Source organism: Lucilia cuprina, chromosome 3 (assembly GCF_022045245.1).
Source record: "Lucilia cuprina isolate Lc7/37 chromosome 3, ASM2204524v1, whole genome shotgun sequence".
Classification (NCBI taxonomy): Eukaryota; Metazoa; Arthropoda; class Insecta; order Diptera; family Calliphoridae; genus Lucilia; species Lucilia cuprina.
The window spans coordinates 62,718,516-62,732,343 of record NC_060951.1 but is presented as its reverse complement, the minus strand read 5'-3'; the positions used below and the strand labels follow the sequence as shown (position 1 = coordinate 62,732,343).

The following is a 13,828-nucleotide window of genomic DNA, read 5'->3' as shown; positions in this document are numbered from 1 at the left end:
CTATAGACTAGATAATAGACAAGAATATAGACTGGACAAGACTACAGACTATACTCTAGAATACACCCTAGCTATACTAAAGACTAGACTATAGACAAAATTATAGACAAGACTATATACAAGACTATAGACAAGACTATAGGCTAGACTAAACTAGACTATAGACTCGACTAAAGACTAGACAATAGACTAGTCTCGACTATAGATTAGACAATAGACTAGACTGTAGACTGGACAAGGCACTAGACTCTAGGCTACACTCTTGACTAGGCTAAAGACTAGACTGTGGACTAGAATATACAATAGACTAGACAATAGACTACATTATGGACTAGACTATAGAGAAGTCTATAAACTAGACAATATACTAGACGAAAGACTATAGACTAAACTATGCATTAGACTATATATACCAAACTATAGACTAGACAAGACTCTGTACTAGACTACAAATTGGACTCTAAACTAGACTATTGAATACGCTATAGAATAGCCTAAAAACAAAATAATAGAATAAGCTATAGACTAGATTATAGAATAGACTAGATAATAGACTTGATTATAGACTAGTCTATAGTCTAGTCTATAGTGGAGACTATAGTCTATGGACTAGATTATAGACTAGGCAATGGACTAGACTAAAGATAAATTTTAGTAATTTAACTAGACTATGGAATAGACTATAGACTAGACAATGGACTAGACCTAAGATCAATTTTTAGCAATTTATTGGCTAAACTATAGACTGTACAATACACTTTATTAGACTAGACTAAGCTTAATGATATCCTAAGATTTCGCACTGCTACAGGCTGGTTCTAAAACTGTAATATAGTCTTTTGAACTACCACGTAAACCAAACAACCATCCAGGTTTTATAATTGAAATTTACCTTCATAACTTCAAGTCCCAATGTATTAATCATTTAAATTTTCTGAACTATGTTTACCTATTAGTTTTCTTGCTAATTTTCTTGTTATTAAATAGTTTAATCCATGCATCACAATGTTATGTTCATGCCTCTTAATGTCTCGTTTTACGCTTTATACGTATATACCAACTATAAAAGTTGTAAAGATATTTGCATTGTTGTGGTCTAGGTCTCTGCCCGTTATTTATATACACACGTGTATGGTTTGCAGTGACTAAAGGTATTTCTCTCCTTGCTGGTGAAGGTGTTGTTTGTTTTTTTTTTCTAATGTTTATTTAACAACCCTTAAAATTGTTTGTTTTTAATTTTTGTTTTTTTTAGATAATTTAAAATAAAAAACATATTTACCCATAACCTTAACCATCATCACTATCACTATCTATTTTAGTTTAGTTGCAATGTTGTGCAAGGTTTAAAAGGAATTTTTACGTAATATTAATTGACAAACACTTAAAGGCAACAACAAAAATAGATCTTTAAAGTAAACAAGGGGAAGTGGAAGTAATAGTTTTAAAATTAATAGAATTTAGATATATAGTATTTTGGTTAAAGAATGGATTATTAATAAAATATCGATAGCCGTATTACCGAAAACGTTATAGAGTAAAATCCTAGTTCACATTCGATATTGAACAAAAAGTCTAGTACATTTTAGCTTAATTTGGATATCGATATGTGTTTTCGATATGTAAATTATTCTATATAAGATTTTTCGGATTTTTAGGGCGGCAATAACAGCCGATCGCTAAGGGACCCTGTGGTGTTCTATAGATATTACTTGATTTCATTATAGGCCTGGGAAGATTATTTGGGATTCCTACATTACTAATGAAATGGATTTCATGCTTACCTAATCACATTATCATCATCTCTGCTAATAATGGCCCCTATTCTGCATTTCAATTCGAATCGAAATTTTTTCCGTTTTGCAACTTTGGTATTCTGCATTTCGATTTGACTCTCCGCCACATAAACAACAACTTACAAAAACGTAGGTACGATCGTAACGCAGAATACACAATACGTAAAGCATTGAAACGAAATGGAATTGCTTCTTCTTTTTCTTACGATTCAGTTTTTTGTTGGAATACCTTTTTTCGATCGTTGCTTAACTGAATGTGTAAACGTAATCGAAATGCATAATATTTGTGAATATATCTAATTTGTTGCTACTTCCTTTTCCATATAGAAGCTTCAGTTAGGCCAGAAGACGTGAAGTATTCTTCTAAGCAAAGTTTTACGAAAGTTTTGAAAGTTTTTCCGTATTCTACAACCATAGTGAAGTTTAGACTTAACATATGCTTCAGATATCGTTCATTGACGCCCACTTATTTCCAGGATTTTCGTTTTACTATTATTTATTTTGGGCCTCGTCTGATTCATTGTGTTCTTATAGTCCAATGTTGGACGTTAAGTCTGTGGTAACAAGAGTCGTGGCAATATACAACATACTTGACGTATACTGTTCCTCATTGTGTAAAACAGAACATCGCAGTCATGATCATGATATTTCTATCATTTTCCTTTTACTGATATTTATCTTGAGTCCCGTCTATTCTATTGTCTCCTAAGGAGACTCTCCTTAAGCTTCAATGTTGTACGTTTAAGGAAGCAAAGTCTCAGAGTGCTAACAGATATTATAAGCGTATGCTTTCCGCAAGAATAAGAAACGTGACTATATATATCCTTGACATTTACTACTTTTTGTCTTGAAAAAACTCTCTTTGTGCAAAACAGAATATCGCAGGCATGATCATAACTTTATTTATTTAAAGATATAAATTTTCTTGGTATTTTCTTTATTATAACCAACAATTTTTAACCATATATATCCAAACAGTTCCTCTTGACATATCATCGGAGAAGACATCCCAATTGTAACATCTCACAGTTGGATACTTCTCCGAGGCATGTCCGGAAGGATCTTCGTATATACGAGGAAAACATATGCAGATATGTGCAGAATCCACAGGATCAATCTTCGTATTCCGCAGCTTTGAACGACATTTATAGAGACGCCATAAATTTCGCGTTCGCAGGATACCGCATGAATGTCGTACTTGGAGGTCGCCCTCCACCCATGGCAGACACGAAAGAAACCTGCCGCGAAAAACAAGAGTAGTTCTGGCACAACTAAGATCGAGAAGGAGCAACAGGCTCAATGCCTACTGGTCACGCGTATAGACCGTGCCGTCTCCAACAAATGTCTGGCATGACAACCACCACATTTTTCAACTGCTTAGCCAACCCTACTTCACTCTATCCAATGGATTTATGAACGCATGAAGTAGCCCAATTTTTAGGCCAGGACATTGATGTAGAACTAGATATTGTATAGTTTAACTGTTACAACAACAGCAACCATATATGTATATCGATCTCATCGTTCACATGACAATTAGATCTTCGATCCGGAACAATCCGATTATCAGAAAAGAAGTGTCGATCTATTATAGAAACAACAACCACGTTCCCACGACAATCGGTTCTCCGCACCGGAACGACTCGGAGTTCAACGAACAACGACCAAGGATTGTCAATCCAGCTACACCGACTTTACACGTATCGCTGCTACAACAACAACAACAACAACATTCTTTCTCAAAATTATATAAGAAGTTGAGAAAGTTTGAAACCGAATTTCACACAATGCTCTATAATGATTTTCAATTAATATATTGGAATCTTTGATAATACTCACTCTAAATAGTTGCGAATTATTCTCCTCTCTTGTGTATTTCAATTTGAATCGAAATTTTTTTCATTTGGCAATGTTAATATCGAAGCTCCTTCATTAAGAAAACCAACTTTTTTAACGTTGAGTAACTGATTATCAAATTGCAATTGATTGCTTCATAACTGACCTTTTTACCTTGGAATGGCAATTGGCTTATAAATCTTCACAAAACAGCTGGATAACTCAGTTTACTTCATTTTGATATTTCATTATTACAGCAAATCTTCCTTTTTCATACACTTAAAATAGTATGTTTTTAAATCATGTTTTTATTATTATTATTATTAATTTTCTCCTTTTTCGTTTATGTTTTTGTTTTGTAATATTATTGCATTATAATAAAATAGAATACATAAATTGTTTATAATTATTGTTTGTAATTTTATATTAAATTTAACTTACTAAGGAAAAAAACAATTTGTTTTAGCAAGAAAGTAATGCTATGTATACACACTTGTTAGATCTTACAACGTTGTCAGTAAAATGTGCAGTAAATGTCTAATAATACTGTCAACTTACAAATGTTGTCTTGCAATGCTCTTTTTCTGACAACGTTGCAAAAGCAAAATTGTAAGTTCAGACGCTAATTAGACATTTTCTGAACATTTTACTGACAACGTTGTAAGATCTGACAAACGTGTATCACGGCTTTAAGATTTTTTTTATAAATAGAAATAAATTGTTTTTTGTTTTCAAAAAACACAACATCATAATTCTTGTAAATAATGTTTATTTCTTTAATATTAAGTTAATAATAAGAAAAAAATAAAAAAGTTTGGATTGTTTAAAAAAAAAGGGGGAGGAAATTGAATTAGAAGTTTTGGGTTGTTGTTGTAAGAGGTGAGTGATTGAAACTATAGTTTTAGTAGATTGTTAAATTGTTGTTTAAGAGTTCTATTTTAAGATTTTGTTTTAATTACTGGAACACAATATAATGCAATTAAAAATATTTGTAATATTTTTAGTTAATCCTAACTACTTGTTGTTTTAAAGTTTAATGAGTAGATGTTGATGTGTGTGTGTGTGTAAATTGTGGTATAATTGTTTTGTTTTTCTTGTTTAATTATTTCAGTCACTAAATAAAGTTAAGTTGTTTTTGTTTTTGTTGATTGTTATAAGAGAAATAATAAAGAAAACAAATTATACATTTAAATTTACGTATAACATTATGGTTATATAAACACAACAACTACAGTAATAATAAACCAATTCCTAAGAAAGTAAATTGTTTAAATTATAAACATTTTTTTGTTTTTTTCATTTACAATTTACAGCAATTTATAAAAATATTAAAAATTTTTTAAGAATTTGTTTAAAAAGTTAGAAAGAAAGAAAACTAATTGGAATAGTATTTGTAAGAAAGAAAAATGTAACAACATAACAAAGTAGAAAGTATTAGTTTTAGTTTTAGGAGAAGTCGAAACAATATATTTACACAATATTACTAAAAATCGACAGGAAAAAAAGGAAAAGAAAAGTTTAAGTGAGAAAGAAAAGGAAAAAAAATAATAATTAATTAAAGCGTCTGATATTTTGTTGCATTTAGTTGCTGTAGTTAATGTTTAAATGATAGTCGCTGTTTCCTTGAAATTGTGGGCTACATATAAAGTACAGCACGCACACTTAAACAGTTATACATTATGTACAAAATAATATTTAAAAAAAAAAGAAGAAGTAAGGATTTTAAATCTAAGAGAATCTCCAAATATACATTTGACATTGTGGGCGTAGTATTTTGTTATATATTATGCGTAAACAAATCTAGTTCGTTGGTTTTTGTAATGATATCTATCTGTTAGCATGTTTTTTTTCAGATCTTTTCATTTAAAAAACACATTTCATTGAAATTACAATTGTCTAAACTGTGGGCAAAGAGTTTGCGCAAAGTAGACAAACTGCATAGATCATGGTCGACCGGACAGCCTGGTATATGTACAACTTGCTCTTGATGCAACGTTAAGACCTTAGCTCCTTCATTTTCACAACTATAAACAAAAAAATTTATATAAAATTAAAACTTGTAGAAAAATAATTCTTATTTATCATACACTTACACATATAAAACAAAAGCCACATTTGTGGCAAAAGCATCAATGGCACTGGTACGCCATTTACGTTGTTTACCATAATCTTGAAAGGTCAAAGGTGCCTCATCCTTATATAAACCCAAATGTGCCAGCACTTTAAGTAAAGTGCCTGAATGTGTAAAATAAAATGTGGCATTTGGCAAAGAAGATAAAGGACTGTGAAAATACCGAAATAAAAATATCATCTATTAACAATACAATTATTCTTTGAACTCACTCAATATGCTCAAACATATTGGCTATGGCTGGACAGGCAATTTGATGTGTCAATTCATAGCCATAGCCGTCATTCCAATAGTATTCTAAATCTTCGATAAATTCTAAAATTTGTAAAGATTTACGATCAAGCAACTGACACCATACCGATGGTTCTTTGCGTCGTTGCCAAGCTGTTTCAAAAGCACAAACCGTATAGATAAGCCGTGCTGTAGGGGCATCAATGTCAGACAATTTCGTTTTCTTGCGCAGTTGTTTGAGAACATCGAGCATATGATCTGTTTGCAAAAATTTACGCACATTGTCAAATGTTTGGGGATTTTTATCGACATCAGTTTTCCAGCGACTACATAACTTATAAAACTGAAAATGAAAAGAAAAAATAATATGTTTTAGTATTGAACTAAAATAATTTCTCTAAATTTAAGAATTATGGCGGAGTATTTCCTATAATGGCCATTTTTAGTAAAAAATTTTATTAAAAACCATTTTTAATATCCATAGTAAAATAAATCCACAAAAATTTCTCTCTAATTACCTGGTGATGGTTCATATACGGCCACCGTATTGTCTACAAAACCTACAGCTAAAGACATTTTGTGTAAATGGAAAGCTAGACATGTGGGATGTCCAATTTTTGGACCCATAAAACTATCATTACTACGCAAAGTACTGTGTACACGACCAGCTTGTTGTGTACTATATATAGTGATTTTATTAGCGCTACCGCAAGCTACAAGATCGGCCGATTGATGGGCAGCTATTGCGGTCACATCATTGCCCACCTCCCACTGATGTAGTATACCACCGTTGGGTGCTTTTGAACGCAAATCTATGACACTTATTTTGCCTTGAGAACAACCACTAACAAGAGTTGTTTGATTGTCCTTGAGACAACAGCTTAGTATTGCACCAGGATTTTCGCGATAGACACGTATACGTGCTTCCTGTGGTGAACAACGTTTGTCATAAAGACGAACACTGCCATCACCACAGCCGCCAACGATTAGTTCGCTACGTGCATTACTGGCAAAGGGTGAGAGAACACGTATACTATGTTCGCTGCCGATGGGAATGTCGCTGATGCGCAGTTCACGCTCTACATCCCAAATGCGTATGAAGCGACTAGCTCCGCCAGCTACCACTAGTTGTTGAGAACACTGCTGCCACGAGGTTACCAAGCCACAACTATCTCCGGCAATGTCTTTGCGTGTGTACTTCGAGCTAGATCCCAGACTTGGTGAAGCGCCTAAATAATTAGCTTGTAGAGCAGGCAAAGCTACCCAGGCAGTAACCAGGCGTCCCGGGGAATCTCGTGCTTGTTCTTCAGATGTAGCACTGGTGTTGGGTTGCCATATGCGCACCACTCCATCTTCATGTCCCGCTAACGTTAAGGGCACATCATGTGCATTCAAAAACTCAATAGCACTAACACGAGCCACCGTACTATGGGCCGTATGAGGAGGTGGTGAGGCCGACGAGGTTCTACGGCGTGAAGTGGCAGCATTCGATGGCACAGCGGTTGGTGTAAAAGTTCTAACGGTATTGCGTTGCCAGTCGTACAACAATACCTTTTCTCGGTAGGCTACCGCTATTTGTTGTTCATATGGCAGCAATCTGACCAGAGAGGGTGTTGACTGGGTTTTACGTGACCAACTTTGGGTGTCGATTCGTAGAGCTCTTGTTTGCTGTTCTCTGGCCTGACGTCTTATTTGACGGTTACGTTGGTAACGACATTCACGGGTCCTTAACACTGGATCATTTTTGTCGATGGGGAAAACCTGTACCCGCTCACTAGTTTTATCGGCTGCATAACGATATTTGCCTGGTCGGGTGAAATAGGAAATTGCCCAGGGTATGAATTCAGTAGCAACAATTGGTTTCAGTGCATGTGATTTGGATTCAAAGTTATTATCACTTGTGCTGCTATGGCCGGAGGCTGAACCATCACCTGCACCTACACCACCAACACCTCCACTGCCATTACCACTAGCTGCATTCGGTTCATTTATAATGGTTGCTGTAGCAGAGGGGCCAGCACAACTGTCCGTTTCATCATTCATGGAAGTGGTACGAAGCTTACGATGCAACAATGCTTGAGGATCATTTACCAGATTTCTTAGTTTTGGTGGCCAGTGATTCGACTGGCTGACATGTTGACCACCACCACCACCGACAGGCGGTGATTCTCCTGCCCCTCCTCCACTGAGATAAGACACGCGTGTATTTGGACTTGGTGGCAAACTTACACTAAGACTAATACATTTTTCATTAGTTGCCTCTTTGGCTGTAATCAAGCAGAGAGCAGCATTCTCTATGTGTTTTATAATCTCTTGAGCTGTCTCCGCTACCTTGGGAAAGGGATCTTGACCGAGTAAATAAATACCCTGCCAAAGTTTAAGGAAAATCGATTGAAATGGTATGGCGGCCGAACTGATATTCGAAATAGAACTCGAGCTAACTCCTCGTCGCATGGTGGCATGACGTTCTAGACTGTGTGTGGAATGATGGTGCACGCCACCACTATGACCACCACCGGCAGTGGATAATGAGACTCCTGTCAACACATGGCTAACACTAGCGCTACGATCTCCAGACGAAGAAGATGACATCGGCTGTTCTTGCAGATATACCGTAACAAATTGCGATTCAAAAAGCAGCACCATCCATTGTAGGGCAGCAGCCAATTCCAAACGAACCAGTGGAGACATGTCTTCGCTAACACTTTCTATTAAAGTAATGGCTATAATGCGATCAATATTATTGGCATGCTCTTCCGAACGGTCTGTTACCGAACTGATAAAGGTACCCAAAGCAAAAACAGCGGCAGCTCTAACTTCGGGTATGGGATCTTTAAGTAGTGGATATAGCTTTTCATGAGCCAAATCTCGAACACCAGACCAGCGGGCTTTTTCAAAGTTTTGCCAAAGCATTCCTTGAATTGTGAAGAGAAAATAATGAGTGAGAAGAAAGCTTAAATAATTGTAAAGCTATTACCTAAACATATGGCCAACCATTGCCTTAAAAGCCAGCTTTCGTCATTAAGTTGTTCCAGACATATAGACACTAGAGAACCCTGCAAGGCGCTTGTTTGCCCTAGCAAGAAATTATTTACAATGCAGGCCAACACAAAGGCCGATAAAGTACGATATTCCTTGGCCACTGATGTGTCTTGCAAAACAGCCAAGAAGTATTTGTGATCCTTAACTAAATCCACCTGACAAGAGGGATCTACTGCCAAGATTTTAGCCCAAATAAATACCAAAACAGGACGCAATTCTTTTGCGGAGCTTTGTAGAAGCTTAAGTACATAAGGAAATATGCCCACTCCCAGAGCCAAATCCACAGCCCAGGGACCTAGATCCAAAAACCGTGCCAAAAGCTCCAAAGCTCTTAAACGATGAACTTGAGAAAGCAGAACTTGCAAAACTATGGGCAATTGTTCGGGTGGAGTGCGTGACTCTGATTCACGATCTAGCCAAACTTGAAATGCTGTAAGTTGCTCCTCAAAAAAGGGCAACTGTTTGTAGGGAGCGCCATGCTCTAAAATATCCGGCAATTGCTGCAAAGCCAAATCTACCACCAAATCCCAAGCAGTCCACATGGGATGGCGGAAGCAGGGTGGTAATGCCGGATGTGATACTGGCGTACAATCATGAGAACGAAGAATTCTTTCCGCCAAAAGGAAATTACGAAACAAGCTGGCCACAAGCAGATCTTGTCTGAATAATTTCTGAAACAATTCCCGAGGCAAGGTATTCCACGCTATGGTGTCTGTTATGGCAGTAAATACCCAATTTAGTTCTCCCAACATGGTGCGACGATCATTCACCTTTCCCGGTATCTTATCAATGAATTCTGTATGCAGGCGCGGTACCAAAACAAACTTCTCACGCATCGTATACCATTTTAAGGCAATGTTTATGGGTGTAGTAAGGCAGGAGGTAAATAAATCAGCCGGCAACTGGGCATTCATGGGCAAAATTTCACCCACTGAACAGGCGGCCAAATGGATGCAATTCTTGTAACTGGGAGGCAGATTAGACGATTGAACGCCTGGATGAAAACGTTGGGCAGCCGCTATAGCTTTTTGTACTTCCCGCTCTTGTTGTTCGGCAAACTGCAAAAAGGATTGGATGATTATTCCGGCATTTGAGCAGTCGTATACATAAATTGAGGGATCATCCATCCAACTTTGCAGCTCAAAGATACTTAAGGGTATGTACTGAGTAAAGGTTTTATTGAATACCCAAATCTCACCATTAGCTGTAGGCTTTGGTACACCATGGCCATTATAGTGGAACAAAATACGTTCTCCCTTGGCATTGCGTCGTAGAGAAATGCATAACTTTTTTACATCCTCTACGGTAGGATCATGACATTTTTTGTAGCGGGCCCTTGGCTGCCATCTCTCGTACTGCATTTGTAAATTCGATCCAATTAGATCCATGGCCTTGGCTGCCGAAACTGAAGAGGGATCTATCCAACATTCCAAGCGGGAACATGGTTGAATTTTAATCACATCTGGCGGATCTACACCAATATTTAGGCATAACACTAAAGCCACACTAGCAGTTTTCATACGTTCTCGTATACGCCATGGCTGACGATCACATTCAATGGACTCTATAGCCTCATGATGCCGCTTGGCTTGGAAACACAAGGGACACAAATTATCGGGCACTACCTCTACACTCTCTCCCATTGAAAGCTGTTGTAACGCTTTGGATAGCTGTGGACTGTCACTGGACATGGAAGTTTTACGGCTTGCCGACATATTGGAGTAACTGCCTACCGAAGTCAGCGATGTTGCTACCTTACTTGTACTTTCACTGATACTGGTACCCGCACTTGAGGCATAAGAGTTGCCGGGTTTAACAGTACAATTTCCAGTTAAAGCACTACCACCTGCTCCCGTCGATACTGTATTTACCGCTGTTGCATTTATATAGTGAGACTCGAACATTGATCAATGTTTGATATTACTTTTTGCACAACAATTACTACTTCTAGCCGGACAACAAGAATCAGAAGTCGTAGAAAACATTAACGAGCAGCAACAACACAAAACTAATAAAACTAGCAGCAGTATCAGCTAGAGCAACAGCAACAATATGTAGATAGCAGCAGCAACAACAATGAATGAAGTCTTCTTCGTCGTCTGTGTTGTGTGTAAATTAACAAGGCGTCTTTTGTCTGGCCTTTATTTATGGATGCAGAGAGTGAGAGGGCGTTATATTGGCCTTTTTATTGAATTTTCATTATAAATCCATTGAAAATATGTTCGCGGTTTTTATTCTTTTTCAAATAAATTTCAATTATTCACTTTTTACTTTTTTATGTATTTTGTCTTTTCGTTTATTTGCTTTACAAATTGCGGCTGAATTCTTAGAATTCTATCGTTCGTTAGTACAATCAAAACAACATAACCACAATTTTTTTGCGTAGGGAAAATAGTTTCCCTAACGATTTTTTCCAACACTTTTCACTTGAGTTTTTTAATGCTTTCTCTAAGAAATTTCAACTTTCTGGCATTTGTTTCGATAAATCCACTTAATATTTTATTGTTTTCGACAATTTAATAATTTCAAATTTATATTATTATTAAATAAAAATAGAATTAAAACGCAACCACGTTAATATGAAAAAATACGCAGCATTTTTTCACAGTTCAACTTTTTGACTTTTTCTCACTGTCGCATGCATAATGAAAGGTGTGGAGATGCCAGAGTATGATACCAGAAAAATTAAATAAATTTTTATTTTTTAACCTATAATAAACAAAAACATTTGTGTTTAGGAATACACAAACAAATAAACAAAATCGATTTGTTTAAAAACAAAGCCAAAGACCTGTTTATTTAATAAAAACAAGTTTGTTTTTATTAATTTACCGGTTGTGGTTTACTTGAAAGGTGGCATTACTTAATATTAATCCCAGCTCTCTCTCTCGTTCTCTTTAATCTATGAAAAAAGCAAAATGTCAAAATTGTTTGTGTTGCCAGAGGATTTTGGTTTGTGTAGAAGTATAGTTTTATCAAGTTTGTTTTTTGGAATTTAAACGTTTGAAATTTTTATAGTTTTTTTCAATATTCCAATACGTGATTAAATAACATATATTTTTATGCTGAATTATGTTACTACAAACCGTTTAAAAAATGGAATCAATATTCTAAAATATTTAATTAATTTCATACAAAAGTTTAGAAAATTGCTTATGTTCTTTTTCCCTTTAAAATTAAATCGGAAATCTATGGGCAACTCTTAAGAAAGCATTAGGGCATTGCCATACATAAAAAGAAAATCGGTTTTAACAAGTAAATGCATTTAAATTGAAACTAATTCAATTTCTCAAATCCAATTTCACACTTACCCTTAGTACCGGATCTCTATGTAAAGCCTCTGGATAATCTATATTACCAATATTATTTCTACCGAATAAACCGGTAGCAAAACTCTGTGCACTCTTCAAAGTCCTTTGAGTAGCAGTGTACTTAAAGTAGTAACGCTTTGGATTGTAAACTTCAGGCATTAGCATTGGAAATCTATTTTGCATACGTTCCGCCAACTCTATTAGTTCATCTTCTCCCTCAGCTACTAAATATTTTTCTTCTTCTGCGCTGACGGTAAAATTCCATTTACTTAAACTTTCCAATTGCTTCGAGCACAATTCAACATCTTTGGTTGCCAAAATGTGGTCTCTCAAGGACTTTAATTGAGTTTTGATGCGAGCTATTACCTTTTTACCGGGATTGCGAGTGCCATGTCGTATAACGGACCAAATACGTAAGGGATGGCAACCTAAAGGAGAACATTTTTACTACAAAATTACACAATTATTTGCAAACGCTAATTTTTGGCCTACCTTTATAATTTATAGGTTTATCATCCATATTGGCCACCACTCGGTATGGAGTTTTTGTAGACAAGTATTGTTCAATGTCTTGTCGGGGCAATTCATTGCACAATTTAGTTTTCTTTCCATTATCATCATTATAATCTCCTGCATTGACACTGATTTTAAAGATTAGAAATGTAAACACAAGAACAACAAATAAACGTAGAGACATTGTAAAAACAAAATAATTGTAGTTCTAGTTTAGTGTTTTTGCATTTATATGCAAAAACTTGTCAAGTATTAGTTAAAAATAAATTGTGTGAGGAATATTAAAAAGTTAAAACTTAAATAAAATGATTAATATTGTAAAAACACTTTATATAGTAGCAGCACCACACAGAGAGAGAAGATGAATAAATAATACACAATATTTACGAAATTAGAAATGTAAACATTAAACAGCTGTTTTACGGTTCTATTACATGTCAAATAATGAGGTGCGTTAAGATAACAACAACGGAAATAAAAAGCAGTAACTTTTAAAAAACTTGTGGTAATTGGTGGCATCACTTACATATACAATATAGAAAATTAATTATTATTCATTAAAAATCAAGTTTAAATAAACTGATTTATTAAGTTGTGTGTTCTATACTAGTAGACAGGTCGTGGGTTCGTTTCTTACCTGTGGCAATAACAAAATTATAAGGCATCTGAATTGCTCCAAATAATTCAGTAAAAAATGCATTATAGGAAAAGTGGTCAGGAATAAGAAAGAAAAAATATGGAATTTAAAAAAAAAACTTTTCTAGAGAAAATGCTATGCACAAATTCTGTGAAATCTGGTTTGGTCTAAATTGGACGAATTACAATATATATAGTTCAGATATATCGTAACATCTAGCATAAGATATCTATCTATCTATCTATCTATCTATCTATCTATCTATCTATCTATCTATCTATCTATTTATTTATTTATTTATCTATCTATCTATCTATCTATCTATCTATCTATC

General features: G+C 35.3%; 2 protein-coding genes across 2 annotated transcripts; both read right to left on the bottom strand.

Moving 5' to 3' along the window:
* Positions 1 to 4,384: 4,384 nt before the first annotated feature.
* LOC111677469 (multiple inositol polyphosphate phosphatase 1) lies at positions 4,385 to 13,219 on the bottom strand. Its single transcript, XM_023438589.2, has 5 exons — positions 12,837 to 13,219; positions 12,345 to 12,772; positions 5,973 to 6,334; positions 5,723 to 5,911; positions 4,385 to 5,653 (listed from the first exon to the last, which is right to left on the bottom strand). Exons 1-5 carry the CDS (start codon positions 13,039 to 13,041, stop codon positions 5,479 to 5,481), a joined length of 1,359 nt encoding a protein of 452 aa, XP_023294357.2. The 5' UTR covers positions 13,042 to 13,219; the 3' UTR covers positions 4,385 to 5,478.
* LOC111677467 (regulatory-associated protein of mTOR) lies at positions 6,193 to 11,673 on the bottom strand. The gene is made up of 3 exons (XM_023438588.2): positions 8,969 to 11,673; positions 6,510 to 8,906; positions 6,193 to 6,334 (listed from the first exon to the last, which is right to left on the bottom strand). Exons 1-3 carry the CDS (start codon positions 10,935 to 10,937, stop codon positions 6,327 to 6,329), a joined length of 4,374 nt encoding a protein of 1,457 aa, XP_023294356.2. The 5' UTR covers positions 10,938 to 11,673; the 3' UTR covers positions 6,193 to 6,326.
* Positions 13,220 to 13,828: the final 609 nt, after the last annotated feature.

Excerpts from the sequence above, each read along its gene's own strand:
- LOC111677467 (XM_023438588.2), bottom strand. The coding sequence starts at position 10,937 with ATGTTCGAGTCTCACTATATAAATGCAACAGCGGTAAATACAGTATCG. Across the intron at positions 8,907-8,968 it reads ATGGTTGGCCATATGTTTAG|GAATGCTTTGGCAAAACTTT; the intron begins GTAATAGCTTTA and ends TCACAATTCAAG.
- LOC111677469 (XM_023438589.2), bottom strand. The coding sequence starts at position 13,041 with ATGTCTCTACGTTTATTTGTTGTTCTTGTGTTTACATTTCTAATCTTT. Across the intron at positions 5,912-5,972 it reads AATATGTTTGAGCATATTGA|TCCTTTATCTTCTTTGCCAA; the intron begins GTGAGTTCAAAG and ends GTATTTTCACAG. Across the intron at positions 5,654-5,722 it reads GTGGCTTTTGTTTTATATGT|TTGTGAAAATGAAGGAGCTA; the intron begins GTAAGTGTATGA and ends TTTTGTTTATAG.